This window comes from Sphaerodactylus townsendi, linkage group LG06 (assembly GCF_021028975.2).
Source record: "Sphaerodactylus townsendi isolate TG3544 linkage group LG06, MPM_Stown_v2.3, whole genome shotgun sequence".
In the NCBI taxonomy this organism is placed as follows: domain Eukaryota; kingdom Metazoa; phylum Chordata; class Lepidosauria; order Squamata; family Sphaerodactylidae; genus Sphaerodactylus; species Sphaerodactylus townsendi.
Window position 1 is genome coordinate 56,156,547 of NC_059430.1, and position 15,416 is coordinate 56,171,962.

The 15,416-nt window shown below is 38.9% G+C and overlaps 1 protein-coding gene across 4 annotated transcripts in view; it reads left to right on the top strand.

The window, feature by feature from the left end:
• The window catches only part of OSBPL8 (oxysterol binding protein like 8), a 109,855-nt gene that overhangs the window by 65,101 nt on the left and 29,338 nt on the right, over positions 1 to 15,416 (top strand). For all 4 annotated transcript variants that reach the window (XM_048499951.1, XM_048499950.1, XM_048499953.1 and 1 more), the window contains 6 exons: positions 1,416 to 1,486; positions 3,311 to 3,409; positions 4,674 to 4,775; positions 5,482 to 5,685; positions 10,568 to 10,652; positions 14,443 to 14,614. In XM_048499951.1, coding sequence (XP_048355908.1) covers positions 1,416 to 1,486; positions 3,311 to 3,409; positions 4,674 to 4,775; positions 5,482 to 5,685; positions 10,568 to 10,652; positions 14,443 to 14,614 — 733 coding nt within the window. The remainder of the gene's footprint in view (positions 1 to 1,415; positions 1,487 to 3,310; positions 3,410 to 4,673; positions 4,776 to 5,481; positions 5,686 to 10,567; positions 10,653 to 14,442; positions 14,615 to 15,416) is intronic.

Genomic DNA, 15,416 nt, shown 5'->3' on the forward strand with positions numbered 1-15,416 from the left:
TTACAGCCCTGGCCCCTGCCTGGTGGAACACTCTACCTCTAGCTGTCCGGGCCCTGCGGGACCTCAGTGATGTCCGCAGGGCCTGTAGGACGAAGTTGTTCCACTGGGCTTTTGGAGTGTCCGGCCGCTGATGTGCCCCCCTTTTCCTTTTCCCTCCCCCTCCCCTTCCCCCTCCCTCTACTTTAGTTCCCTGTGCTGAGTTCCCTTACCACCTATGGGACCCCCTCCCCTCATTTTTGAGAGGGTTTTAATAAGAATTTGTTACGGACGCTGTTTTTATATGCTGATTGTTCTCTTTTAAATGGTTTTAATTGTATCTTGTTTTAATCTGTTGTTCACCTCCCAGAACCCTTCGGGGGTAGGGCGGTATAAAAAACTCAAAAATAAATAAATAAAAAATAATTAAAAAGGGTTTATCATAAACAGTTAGTTTAGAGGGTGTTTCAGTATCTTTATTTCCATAGTAACACCTGAGTCTGCATGATTGCAGGATTGCCGAAGTACACATGTGTGGGGCTATAAACACTGAGGTTTTTTTCTTCTAATCTTGTTAGACTGAAGTGATACAAAACTAGAAGTGTGGATCTTTGTACTTCTATCTGTAGATCAGATTTCATTTGGAACAGCAGTCTGAGGGGAAGGAGGATCAAGAATTAACTGTAGTCATCTCTATTCACAGTCCTTGTGTTCATAGTGATGCGTGAACATGTTGTTGCCCAATCTGGATGGGTTAGTAGTTTTTCCAAGCTGTCATCTGGGACCACCCCTTTTTTTTGTCACCTAAGAAGATAGTGCTTTGCTGTAGCTGTTCCAAGCTGCTGGTGGTCCAATAATCACGTCATACTTATCTTTGAAAAGAGTTCGAGGACTTTTGAAAACTGCATAAATGTGCCTGTACATTGTCCCCTTGATGCCATTATAGGTTTTTTGTCTTTACACTTTAAAATGCCTTACTTCTTTTGTATCTTGAATTTCAAGTGACTTCATTTCTTGAAAATAAACTTACTTCAATTATTATTCCATATTTATTTGATCCTATCTAAATACTTCAATGCTTTGTTGTGCTATCTGCTGGTTGTAAATGGATTAGAGAGGACTTTAAATGAAGAATTTTAACCTTTCTAAATTTCCTAAAGCACAGAAAGAAAAGGATTAAAAGTTAAGACCTAATTAAAGCAGTGAAAGGCTTTATGTTTGTTTGCTTTCAAGAATGAGCTGTGAGTACAAGATTTGGGAACAAACACTTTCTCACCCTGAAACATAATTTTGAACAATATTTTTCTACTGTAAAAATATTGTAATATTCTAATTGGTATACAAATAATATAGTGAGAATTAGGAGCGAATATATTTCATATATTTCGGGTTGCATGGAGTCCACTGATTTATTGCAGCCATCTCAATTTCTCTTGAAGGTTTTGACAAAGGAAAAGATGACACATCGCAGAGTAAAGATGATTCCACTCAGTCTATGTCAAAAAGCAAGGTAAGTGCATCTGCACAATGAGCCTCTAAAAAGCGTGGTAGTTTGCTGCATTTACCTTGCTGTCTGCCTTAATACATTAATATATCTTTTCAAGAGTTCTCAGACTGTTTCAATGTGTGTTTGACAATATACAGTTTTCTTTAGCTTTCGCTATGTCTGTTAAGGAAAAAGACATGGTTTGCAATTTAACTTTAAAAAAATTTTTTAACAGTTAATCTTCAATATGCTGTTTCTCAGTCCAGTACTACCTAATAGTATTATGTTGTGAAAAGAAGCCAAGTCCTATTTGTGGCATGACCTTACAACCCTTTTTACCCATTGCCTAGACTTCCATTCATGAAACCATGATAGTAACCTCAAGTGACACTGAGGGGAATGAGGAAGTGTAAGTAGCAAATATTCTGTAGTTTTAGGACATTTAATCACTTCAAGGGGGGTATCCTCTGCATGTATTTCCTAGGTTGTCACAGAACTTGATGTTTTTATTATAAATTAATATTAAATTATTTTGTTTAAAAGCTTTTGATTATGAGAAGGGTTTCATGAATGTAGGTGAGTCTCCAGTAAATTCTGTTCTGTATTAAGCAAAACTGTTGGATGACTCACTCAGCATTTTTTAGGATATAGCAGATTTTAAATCGCTATGGGGTTGCCATTTATTATGCTTCATTTGAAGATGTGTGAGGCTTATTGGATTATTTATCTGATGTATATCAGGTTCAACCATCATCTTGAAAATCAGGCAGGAACATCTGTATGCACAGTGATGCTTGCTTCACATAGAAAATTCAACATTGTCCATATCTCAGTCCTGTACTGGAAACGAATATTGAGATGTCTAACTTTTGACGCATCACCAGCTATGTGTACTTTTCTTGAGGAAAAAAAATGAAACCTGAATGTACCTGTAAAGGGACTTTGTGTGTGCTAATTTCATACTATAATCTTTTGCTGAAAAAACAAAGGAGGTCTGTTTGAAAACTTACATCTGTATGGTGGGTCTGAGAAACTATTAGCCTTCAGTTCATTTATCAGACTTTGTTGGTTCACATAAGTCTTGCTATTAAGCCCGTCTTGCTAGGGAAACTTGTGTTTTGGTACACAGATAAACAAATACTTTGTAACTGATCCAGAGTTTATTTATAGTCAGTAGCAGATGCGTACTAAGGAATTCCTAGTGACTTAACTTAGCTACAGTATCAACCGGTGGTAAATGATAGACTTCTATAATAGTTCTGCAACTTTACAGAGTTCATCTGTCTTTCATCTAGTTTTTTTCCACCTATTGAGCAGTAGATGTAATGAAATCTTGTTTTTAGAACTTTCAAGACAGAATCAATAAAAAGCATGAACTTTCACAGCAGTACATTGCCTAGCTATAAATGAAAGTTTGGGTTTTAATAACTTTTTAAAAAATGTAGGTTTCAGATGTCTTTGTGGGTTGAGCATGGATATTTAGAAGTTTGGTGGTTTTGAATAACAGCAGTATACCATGCTCAGGGATAAGATATGAAATTAGTTTGGAGAAGCCTTGAATTTGTCTTGATGGGGCAAGGGGTAAGTTCTCTTGCACCAGTGAGCAGAAAAGCAATTTCTGTTTACATCTGTACATCCAATTGACTGTGTTTTCTCAAAATTTGCACTCCCTACATTTCAGACTATCATATGTTAAAACAAACCATCCATCCTCCTTTTGTTTAGAAGGTGCTTCCAATTTGTCTTGATCAGTTGAAATTACATTTACGCAGTGTGAAGGGTATAGAGAGAAGCAGCCTTCGAACTTGAGTATTCACTTATTTCTTTTTTCCCATATATTTCTTTTAGTCAGAATCTAAGCTTTACAATGGCTCTGAGAAAGAAACTGCAACCTCTACCACCTCTTCCTCTTCTACAATCAAACTTACAAAGAAGGAGTCCCTCAAGGTAAGTTTCTTTCCGAGGCAACGTTTCATTGAGTCTTCCAATTCATAACTACTCAGTATTTCACCTTTCAGTACACTGTGAAAGTAAATATGAGGAAGATTAGATCTTTAAAGAAACAGCAGTTTGAATCCTATTAGCTTTTCTTTTGGTGGAAGGGGGACGGTGAAGTTTCTTCAGTATTCAAAAAGGAATTGTAGGACCCATATGGACAAATGCTATTTGAGATGCGGATTGTAGTTTTGGAGGGAATCAAACAAGATCAAGACTGAAAGCATATAACCCACTGGGATGTTGCAAGATATGCCACTATTTCAACTAATGTCATAATTCCTAGTGGAAAAGATTTAACAGACATGTTACTTCTTTAGGATACACTGTATTTTTCTATCAGAATGTTGTCCATTAGTGCTGGTGTGGAAGACATGCAATTTATTGTTGTCATACTATCCTACCTCTCACTGAGTATTTATACCCAAAAGTGGATTACACTGTTTTTGTGTGGTGGAATTTTTGGTCATTTGAAGTGATACATGCCAGACATAAGTTTACCATTTCACTGTGAGCTCTGCCACAGAGAAAGCAGAGGTACATATGGCATTACCACTAGTGATGAGCAGTGGGGACTTGCACTGAAACAGCCTACCATCATGAAAATAAACTCTTCTATAAACCTTTAAATAAATGTGTTAATTAGCCCTATGTGTCTTCATGTTGGATCTCTGCTTTTATTGAAGTAGGATATACAAATCTTTTAAAACTTGTCTGAAAAAAAGAGAAGGCATATTTTTAGCTAAAACTTCTGTGAGACTGATAATATAAGATATACTTTAAAAGCAGTATGCCATATTATAAATTAGGTGTGCTAAGTAAGTAAAATTTGTACATATACTAATCTTGTGTTGGTATAGGAACATGCAGGCATCCAAATCTCATAGACATGAAATTTGGAAAGCTACACTTCTTCACTAATCTTAGTTAATTTATATCTCCCATACAATATTTCAGTCTTTTCCTTCATTCTTGGTAAGGGATGTTGTTAACCCATAAGAGAAACCTTTTATATCTGTGTAGCCAGTGGATTAAATCAGAAAAGAATACTTTAATGACAATATTTACATTACACAATCATCCTGCTTATCTTGCAATGTACTAAGCATCTTGTAGTTTTGATTTTTTTTACTTTTGTTTTTGTAAACATTTCATTTGTTGATTCAAAACTGCATCCTATCACTTTATTTTAACCCTTTATTTTTACCCCTTGCAGGTTCAAAAGAAAAATTACAGGGAAGAGAAGAAAAGAGCTACAAAAGAATTACTTAGCACAATTACAGACCCATCAGTTATTGTAATGGCTGACTGGTTGAAGGTTAGAGTCATAATTGCATGTAGTGTTTGTATTATATCTTCCAGAGTAGAAAACAATTAAAATCCTACTTGGATGCTGAATAGAGACTGTCAAGTTAATTATATCTTAGAAGTTCTGCTCTTGAATCATAGAGAACCTATCTGTTGCTTTGTTTGTGGTGGCTGTGACTACATCTGTCTAGGTTGGGGATCAATTTGTACTAGATGTGTTGTAAATTGCAAGCTGCTCCACTAGTAATTGCAAATTGAAGACTGTTAATGTCAATTCAGTAACAACTTAGCCCAGGTTCCCTTTTTGCAGATATCCCCTTTCCTGCTTAACTGCAATGGCATAAAATTTTAGGAGCTTTGAATAAGTGTTTTTGTTAGTGGCATTACACATACCTCCAGTAAGAAAATATAAAAGTAGAGTGGAGTCAACAGACAATGTCTGTTGTATGCTACAGAACTGTTAATCAACTCTAACATGATGCTTGGGATGCTACTGCTTGGACTCTACCTGCCTAAATTGAGTGAAGTTTGAGAGGTGGTTAACATTTTGGGATCTTTGGGTATTTAGAAATATCTTTTCCACAATGAAATTAACATTGTTGTTTATATTTTAAAACTAATTTGCTTTGCTTGAGAACAAAAAGCAGTGGAATGGAACTATAATATTAAATAATGCTAAGTAACAAACTTTTTTCTCTTTTTTCTTTTTTAAAAAGATTCGTGGTACACTGAAAAGCTGGACCAAACTTTGGTGTGTGTTGAAACCTGGGGTATTGCTCATTTATAAAACCCCTAAAAATGGCCAATGGGTAGGAACAGTACTTCTGAATGCTTGTGAACTCATTGAACGGCCTTCGAAAAAGGATGGGTTTTGTTTCAAACTTTTCCATCCTTTGGAACAATCCATCTGGGCTGTTAAAGTAAGTGAATGTGTATTTTTAATGCAGTTGATGCTAAATGTAATGTTGTACCAAATGCACTCTAAACCTTTCTCCATGGTTAAATACTGAAGATATCAAAGTATATTCAGATGCTGAAGTTAGGTGTTTTCATTTTGTTTTGCTTTTTGCTAAACTTAATGATTTCCTGACATTTCAGTGTCTGTTATAATTGATAAAATTCAGTGTTTAATTGTTTTGACACTCAGGTATGAATGTATTCTGCCTTCTCCAGGATTTCGTGTGAATACTGTCTACACTTTATTGGAAATGTAAAAGTACTTATATTATGCACATTTTGACTTTGAAAAACAGATGCTTGTGATATGACATTGTTTGATATTGGTATGCTTAGCCTTTGGTACAACATTACATTTAGCATCTTATTAAAAAATACATGCAATGATATGGCATTTTTATCGCAATGGCAGTGTTAAGAAAAATAATGTGAATAAAGAGTGTGTGGGTGAAGTGCTGTCAAGTTGCATTCAAGAGGCTAACAGGTGGTTTGCCATTGGTTTTCTCTGCGTAGCAACCCTGGAATTCTTTGGTTGTCTCCCACCCAAATACTAAACAGGTCCAACCCTACTTAACTCCTGAGAGGTGGTGAGACAAAGCTAGCAGAAAGCACAGCACTTGCATTTAATTGTTAAAAATCTATCTTGAGGTTAGGTATACTGAACTTGAAGTTTTATAACAAATACATATAAATGCCTGTATAAAAGTTGTCTGGGCAATATTGATGTTCCACAAGCAAAAGATGTTCCAGTTCACATTTGGCATAAGTGGAATAAAAACCCCAAAACATCAATATGAAGACCTTCATTCTCTTGAGTGCCTGTCTCAGATTCTTCTGGTTTGTTTATTTCTTCCCAAATGAGGGTGCTCAATTATTCTTGTGAAAAATGTTTTTGTGCCAATCCATTCAGGCAGTGACTCCTACAGGACTGCCATGCAGGCTTTTTGCTCCATTGTAGAGTCTGAGCTGCTGCTGATTATACAAGTTCTTCTCAGCATCATTGCTCATCCATTGTCTGTTTTTGGTTTTTCTATGGTTTCTCTGTGTTTTTTTCAAACTGTCCTTGATCCAATATTTCCTGACAGTACTCAGCTGAAGCATGTTTGCCTTCCATATGAAAGGCATGCTGGGCTTCAAAAGGTACCACCCACTTAGGCACCACTTTCCCAGCTGTGTTCCCCCATACCTGCTATTTCCTCCTCCACACATTGGGTTTTTTAAAAATTCAACAGCAGCTAAATAGCTATAGTGTTATAACATTGTAATGATCTATTAGGTCTCCTGATTTTTTTTCTAGATTCCCTGTTGCACAGTGCTGAGCTTAAGATTTTATGGATAAATCAAAGCACATTGAGGTGTTATATTAAAGTACCTTGCTTCAAAAGGACTAAATAAATGTTTGTTCATCATCATGGTATTGCTCATGTGCAGGCCTGCCGCAGAGAAGATTTTTTGAAGCTCAAAACACTTGGAGATGCTTTGTCCCCCTCCCCCATGCTGCTTCCCATGTTTTCCAGCATGATACGTGGGAGTACCTTTCCCCTGGTTTTCTCTCTGCCACATCTGAGAGAGGTCTGTTCAAAGAAGCTGCATCTTTTTTTTTGACAGCAACCACAGCTGATCAGCCTACCCTGTCAACCTATTTAGAGCCAGTATCCTACAGAATGGCATAAAAAGCTATTTTTAAAGAATGCAAGTACAGTGGATCAAAAGTCCTTCATTTGAACAACCATCCTCAATGAGTCCCTTGCCTCATTGAGGAACATGGTTTATCACCTTGTTCCATTTGTCACCAGTTCACCCTGAAGGCAGGGCATGACCAAGGTTTCTGCCTAAAAATGGCACTTTGGGGAAAGGCTCTATCTGGTACCACTTGCGACAATGGTCTGAGCGCCACATTGTCTTCTGCTACTGATAGAAGGATCTGAACACCTTCAGTTCTGAAACCAAAACTTACTGTTCTGGATTTGAATAAACGCACAGGAAAACCCATGAGCTCAGTTGGAACATCCCCAGTGCAAAGCTCAGGACTATGGCTGAAGAAGGTTCAGCCTAAGCATTTGGAGAAGCTTCCTAAATTAAAGCTATCATCCACCTCTCGTCATAAGTCCTAGCTCCCTATCAAACCTCTGTGGATCCATTCAGAGAGTTGATATCTGTTCCAAGAATGCTTTCTCCACCAGGTCACCCACTGTTCTAGTCTGTTGTGGAGGATGATGTGTAGGACTTGGAACCATCCATTCCATGTCATCAACCCCCCCTCATCTCACTTGTTTGGAACCACCTTCCTAGTTGCTTCCAACATAATTATATTTGTTGTTGTCTTGATCTCTGTGTCAAGTTTTCCACTTTGATTATTGTGACCGAGACTGGGATCCATATGTTCCTCTGGGTGCTGACCAAGCAGAAGTGAACACATGGATGTTCCAGATCTTCCACAGGAATACTATTAAGAGATTAACACCCTAAGGGAGTTCAGTGGCTTTGATTCTGGTTTTGAGCAGAGGGAACCTTGATTATGCTTCTGAATCTTTCCCAGAAAACATCATAGCAGGAACTATCTGTGTATTTCTCACAGCAAAGATCTTTGTAGCTGTAATGAGTAGTATCTGACTAGTAAGTAATGAGTATCTGACTAGTAAGACTGCCTAAAAGCCATGTTTCGTTCACCCCAAGGGCATCAGATCCAGTACTCAGTACCAGGGAACCTGTTAATAAAATTCTGTAATGTTCCCAGTCACAGAAGGTCTTTTTGAAATAAAGAATGAAATGAAAGCATTGTTACAGAAAAAGTGCATGGAGGTTACTTAAATCTGTCAACATCTAAAACTTACATCATTAAAGTTTCTGTTTAACATTTTCATGTCACTACATAGTCCAAAAAGAAATTCATTTCTTTCTAGGACCCTTTCCACACGGGCCGATAAACACGGGTTAAGGAAAGGATAAAACCCAGGTTGGGAGGGAACTTCACATGGATCCCGCTCCTAACACGAGTCCGCTCCACATCCCCCCTCCAATCCAGATTTTTCATGAATCTCACTGTGCGCAATTCTTTGGTTGTAACATGCCTCGCAGCCTCAACCAAGTGAACGGCCAGATAGGAGGCACTTTAGTCCGGTGTGCTTTCCTTTTTAAAAGATATATCCTGGATCACATCTGTGGAGCCCTTCAGACACAGAGGGGTGTATTATGGCTGTGGGAGTTCATTCGTGACTGCCTGCGAAGCTACACATTGGTGGAAGGTAAATTTAAAAAAAACCTGTGCCTCTGTGCAAAGGTGTGCACCCTGGCCAATGGGCTGGCTGCCTATGGGACAGCCAGCCATGCAAATGGCCTAGGGTGAGGAGGGGTTAATTTATCCCGCTACAACCCGCTTTAGATTTGCTGTATGGAAAGACCAAGGTTATCTGTTATGTATCAAAGATGTTAGCATTGCCATTGTTGCATATTCTGTTAGTTTGTTTATCCATTGTATTGTTGAAGGCTTTCATGGCCGGAATCACTGGGGTGCTGTGTGGTTTCCGGGCTGTATGGCCGTGTTCTAGCAGCATTCTCTCCTGACGTTCGCCTGCATCTGTGGCTGGCATCTTCAGATGCAGGCGAAACGTCAGGAGAGAATGCTGCTAGAACATGGCCATACAGCACCCCAGTGCTTATCCATTCTCTAAGATCTGGAGGTTGCTCTGCTTTCCAACTTACTGCAAATGTGACTCTGGCTGCAGTCACCATACACTTCAACAACTCGTTTTGCACTTCTGGTACATTAACTGGCAAAATATTTAATGACGTTCTTTTCAGATCTCATGGAAGATCTTCTTGAGGTTATTACAGGTCTTTGGCTGTGCCCAGCATTAGTGACACCTTCCACTAAATGTACTGAGAATCAATACAGAACCTCTTCCAACAACCTGCTTCCAACTCCCGAGTAACAGACTACATCCAAGGGTGGAAAATGTACTCAACCTTCAGCCACTGTTGATAGAGCCATAAATTGGACACAATAGGTAGAAAAATACAGATGTGCCTCATCTGCTTTTGACTTCAGAATCACCAATTACCAGTGTATCATGGTCTGCTGCCAGCTCTTTCTTTGGGTTGGCATTGCCCCATGCTTAGTGATCCTGCCTGAAGACAGACATAGGCTGACATTGAAAGCATTAAAGCTGTCCAAACATCAAATTTCCACAGCCAACACTCAGCATACAATCTTGCTGTGGTTAGGTCCATTGCACTCCCACAAGAAAATTGCAACAGAATCAAAGATTCTGTTTTTGAACAGAGGGAACCCTTGAAAGCCATCGTCGCGCATCTTTACAAGACACTGCATGACAAATGTGCACAAGGACACAGCAGTGGGAAGTGTGGTCCTGCAATCTATCCACCTAAGTGTTTACCCCTGCCTTCCTCAGACTAGTAAATCTGTTCTGTAATCTTCCACATGGAACTGCACAGGTACCATGATGATGCTAACAGGATTGCGCTTATCCAAATTGTTCATTGGGTGGCCATACAACCTTCCGTGTTATGAGCTCTTAACTCAATTTGATAATCATTACCTCATTCTGGAAGTGGCAAAGAGGAACTGAGGGAAGGGCACTCTGCTCCCTCTATATAACTCTGGAAAAGGCAGAAAACCATGTGGGAACAGGGATGGAGCACCTCTAAGCATTTTGATATTCAAAAAGTGCTCTCTTCATCCAGCCTGCATGTGCACAGTACCCATGTGGAACTGCACAGGTGACAACTGTAAGAACAGCAGTTACAGGTAAGTGGAACCCTGTTTTTTCGGTGGATTGTCCATTTTTCTTACTAAAGTTCAATTTTTGTTGTCTGTATTTTAAGGGACCTAAAGGTGAAGCTGTTGGCTCTATAACCCAGCCACTACCCAGCAGTTACTTAATCATCCGAGCAGCTTCAGAATCAGATGGTAAATTCCATGTTGTCTTTTGTCTTTTGAAAGTAGTTGCCGATCTAAAATAATTGTGCTTTTGAAGCTCCTTTCACTGATGAGTGAGGCATGGGAGAGTTTTGAACTATTTGTGAAGACATTATAGTGTAAATGTGGCGTCATAATTCTGCTAAATTCTGTACTTGAATTTATAAAAAGTCGAAGGAATCATGAGCCCCTGTTCCTGAATTCAGAGTTTATTAGAAATCATGAGTGTGGAAGGTGGAAGCACAAATCCTAATATACCAGAAAGTGATCTAAGGAAAAAGAATTAATGGCAGCATCATTACATTTCTAGTACTTAATTTATGATCTAGATCAGGGGTAGGGAACCTGCGGCTCTCCAGATGTTCAGGAACTACAATTCCCATCAGCCCCTACCAGCATGGCCAATTGAACATCTGGAGAGCCGCAGGTTCCCTACCCCTGATCTAGATCTTTCTGTCTCCTTCTCTCTTTCCCCCTCCCCCACCTCCTGATATTCAAAATATTCACAGTATGGGAAATGTGGATTAAAATGTATGAAGAAATAGACTGACTAGAAGAAAGGTAGTGCAGCTTAGGTGACACCCCTATGGTGGATTCCCCACTCCACACTGCAGCGTGCATCTAATGAGAACCTCGAAGTCTATTGCAGTTTTAAGCAATGCAACACTCCCCACAAACGCATGATCTGCTCAGTGGCTCTTTTCTTCCTTGTCCTGATTGGCTGTTATATTGTGTTGGGGCGGGAACTTTTTTAAAAACTTTTTTTTGCACGTAGATGTGTGGGCAGAATTGTCATCTATATTGAACGTTGATTTTTTTTGAGCCTCCATGATAAGATCTGTAATATCTTTTGCATAGAAGAAGTCAACAATGTCTCTCCATAATCCCTGTGATTTTGGGTTTTTGGAGTTTGTATACTTTTTCAGTCTTTGCAGCCATCTGTTCTTCTTGTATCGTCATAAGTTTGGCCAAAGTGGAAGAAGGCTTCTTTATATTTTCTTTCGATGGGCCTGGTTCTGTAACTTTGCTCAGTCCTAAGGCCTTTTCTCTGATATTTCAAAGTATAGCTTGTTCATGTGTTTTAGATTCCATTTGAACTGAATTAACTCCTGTTTTCAAATCTTTAATTTCTTGCTTTACCATGCAGGCTCCTCCAATTGCCCAATTCTCTTAAGATCATTCTTTATTTCTTCAATGTCCTTCATTAGTTTGGCCATTGTGGCAGGTATATTTTGTACCTTACCTTTTATAGAGACCATTTCTTATTGAAGACTTTGTAGATTCATAGCCATAATTCTGACATTGGCTGAAAACTCTTGAAACTCCGATATAGATCCTTACCTCAAACCACTAGATGTCACTACGTACCAAGCATCCATGTTAACAATAGCATATGGCTTAAATTGTCCTTTCTGTCCCTCAGTCTCTATGAATCAGTAAGACTTCCTCTTTAGCATTTCTTTCCCACCTGCTCCTGGGAACAAAGAAAAGTGTTGTTTTTAAAACCACCAAACAGCTCTTGTTCTCCTTTAAAACAGATTCATTTTATTTATTTTTCCTTTGGAGTTTTTGTTAACTATAAGTCTGCACATTTTAGAGAGATCTTTTGTTTTTTGCCAGATTCAGCATCAGCAAGTTTGGACTTCTCGTATGCTCTTTGTTCATCTTTGTTTCTTCATAAGAGGTGCATGACTTCCTCATAGGGAAGACAAAGTCTCTGGCAGGAAATGATCATGACAGCCACTGACTCAACTCCTCTACCCCAGCGAATCACTTCCCTTCCTGTGTGATCCCAGCCAAGGGAGACAGTCTTGACAGTCTATGTGGCTTCCTATGGCTCTCCCCTTAATCTAGTTAGGCATGTGGCTCCTTTGAACTGCTTAGTGGAGCTTCAGATCCCAGAGCAGACCTTGAGATCTACCAACTTTTGCCATGACGAGACCAGAAGTCAAGGTGCCTCATGTCTTAGTGAATTCAAGGAAGAAGTGCACTCAAAGGTCATACATCCAGAGATGGATTAGGTTTCAGAAGTGGTTAAGAGAAAATGGGGTTAGTAAGAATGCTGTGAGTTTACTGCATATGTTCAAGAACCTTCTATTTTTGAAAGAGTCGGCGCTCTCTGTGATACTTCTGAGAGTGCATTTAGTAGTGTTGTCAGCATTTCATGGAGAGATAGAGGGAAAGTCTCTTGTTTTCTCATGAGATGTCTAAAAGGTTTTTGAAGGGTATGCTGAATGTGTATCCCTCTAAAGGGGGGATTGTCCAACAGTGATCATTGTCTCTTGTGTTAATGTCATTGATGAATAAACCCACTGAGCCAATGGGAACTGCACCTGTGAGTTTTTTATCTGTGAAAGTGTGCTTTTTGGTGGCAATCACTTTTGAATGAATTGGCAACATTTTGTGTGGATCAACTCTTTTTAAAGTTTTTTGAAGAGAGCGTAGTTTTGAGACCAGGTTTGAACTTTCTCCCAAAGGTAGTCTCTAAATTTCATTTGGAGCAAGATATTGTACTGCAATCCCCCCCCCCCCCAATCCAAGTTCACAAGCATTGAGAAGATTACATAGCCTAGATGTGTGAAGAGTGCTGCTTTAGGGAGTTTAGAGTAGATAGAGATTGTTTGTGTTACACCCAGGGAGAACAAAGGGAAAGACGACTACATTATAAACTTTTTCAAAATGTATTGTAAATTGTATTAAAGAATTCTACAGGTTGGCAGGGATACAGTGTTCATTAGGGGTACATGCATACTGCACTAGGTCACATTCTGGTATGAGAACTCTACCTGCCTTCCTTTGTATGTAGCCTGGGAAAATCCCAATGTGGCACTGCACAGAAGCCGCATGGATGAAAACATGGTTGCACTTACCTGTAACTTCTGTTCATTGAGTGGTTTTCTGTGCAGGAACACATATCCTTCCTGCGCCACTTGAGTTCTCACTGTGAAGATAGTGGTGATTCAGGTAGAACTGAAGGCAGGGCACTCTGTCATTAGGCATGTGACCATTGGGAGGGAAAGTTGTGAGGAAGCAAGATAGAACAGGAAGCTTGAGATCTTTCTGTCACTGTTCTGCACATGCACAGTCCCAGTGTGTGTCTGCACAGAAAACTACTCGATGAACAGCAGTTATAAGTAAGTGCAACCCTGTTTTCATATATATGTCTTCTGTGCAGTTCTTTATACATTAATATGTGGAATTGACTGCCAGAGAATGTAGTGATGGCCACAGGCACTGACAGCTTTAAAAGGGAATTAGATTGAGATGTATCTGTGGCTACTAGCAGTGGTGACTAAAGGGAACCTCCATGATCAGAGGCAATAAAGCTCTGAATCCCAGTGCCAGGAGACAACATCAGCCTTGACCTCTAAGACCTGTTTTTGGATCTCCAGAGGGATTGGTTGGCCTCTGTGTGAGACAGCATGCTGGCTTAGATGGACTGATCCAACAGGGCTCTTATTATGTTCTTATTATATATTGATAAAGATCAGTTACCTTCAAGTACCACTTCTGTGTATTTCAACACTCAGAGACTAAGTCTGCAGGAAGTTCTATAGATAAATGGGACAGAGAACTGAAATAAGAATATATAAGAGATCCTGTTTTAATTAATTTTTAAGACAGTGAAGGGTCCTTCCTCCTCTTGAGACACACAAAATCATAATGTACAAGATAATTCAGTACTTTAAAAGTACAGACATTGGAACACAGATCCTAAAGTATCAACTGCCAATTCTAAAAACAGTAATATTAGGTGGTATTGAAACATATTTATCTTCAGGTAGGTGTTGGATGGATGCATTGGAACTAGCTTTGAAATGTTCCAGTTTGCTGAAGCGTACTATGATTAGAGAAGGCAAAGAACATGAGCTGAATTCATCAACAGACGTTGCACATGTCTCTCTCTATGGCCTCCTGCGTGCAAACAATGTACATAGTGGTGAAAACTTCCCGTAAGTAGGCATATCTTTTAATTTTTATTGTTCTTTTTAAAATGATCCTGAAGTTCATAGTATATGTAAAAGGGGCTTTTTTGTCCTCAGCATTGCAGTTAGTATTGTGATACTTACTGATTTTTCACCTTTAAAAGGTTATACTCTTTTCCACAAAAAGATGACGTAAATTTGTATATTAATCCACCATTTCCTGGACCTTCTTTGTGGGGGCCCTAGTGCCCACCTAGTTCTAGATAGGAACTAGGACCCCCTTGGAGCATTCTACTACGAAGAAGGTCCAGGAAATGGCAGATTAATATACAGATTTAATGTCATCTTTTTGTGGAAAAGAATATAACTGTATTTATTGTTCTGTATGTTGCTCTAGTGCTTTGGGAACAAGATATTTTTAAGCTCCCCTGCTTCTGTGGCAGACCCAGTCATATGGTCTTGTGGTAGCAGTAGTATAAATACTGTTCCATTCTGTAGCTGTTGAGATTTGAAAATATTATCTTTATGTTGGGATACCCAAGTTGTGAGATCTTATTCCTTCTCATAACTTATGTGTACTGCTAATAATCTGGTTTTGTGGAATCAGTTTTCATATAGTCTGAAATCCAGGGAACAGTGTGTGGGTTCAGCTCGTTCACTTACTCTATAAAACTTTTTTGTTTTTAGAAATGTTTTCGTCCAAAAGTTTCTTAATAGTTAACAGTGCAGATATGCTGTGTATCATATAATGGTGTATAAAACTCCATTTTTAAGCATACTTTCTGTTTACCAAATTTGAATCACGAATCCTTAAGGGTCCATAATAATA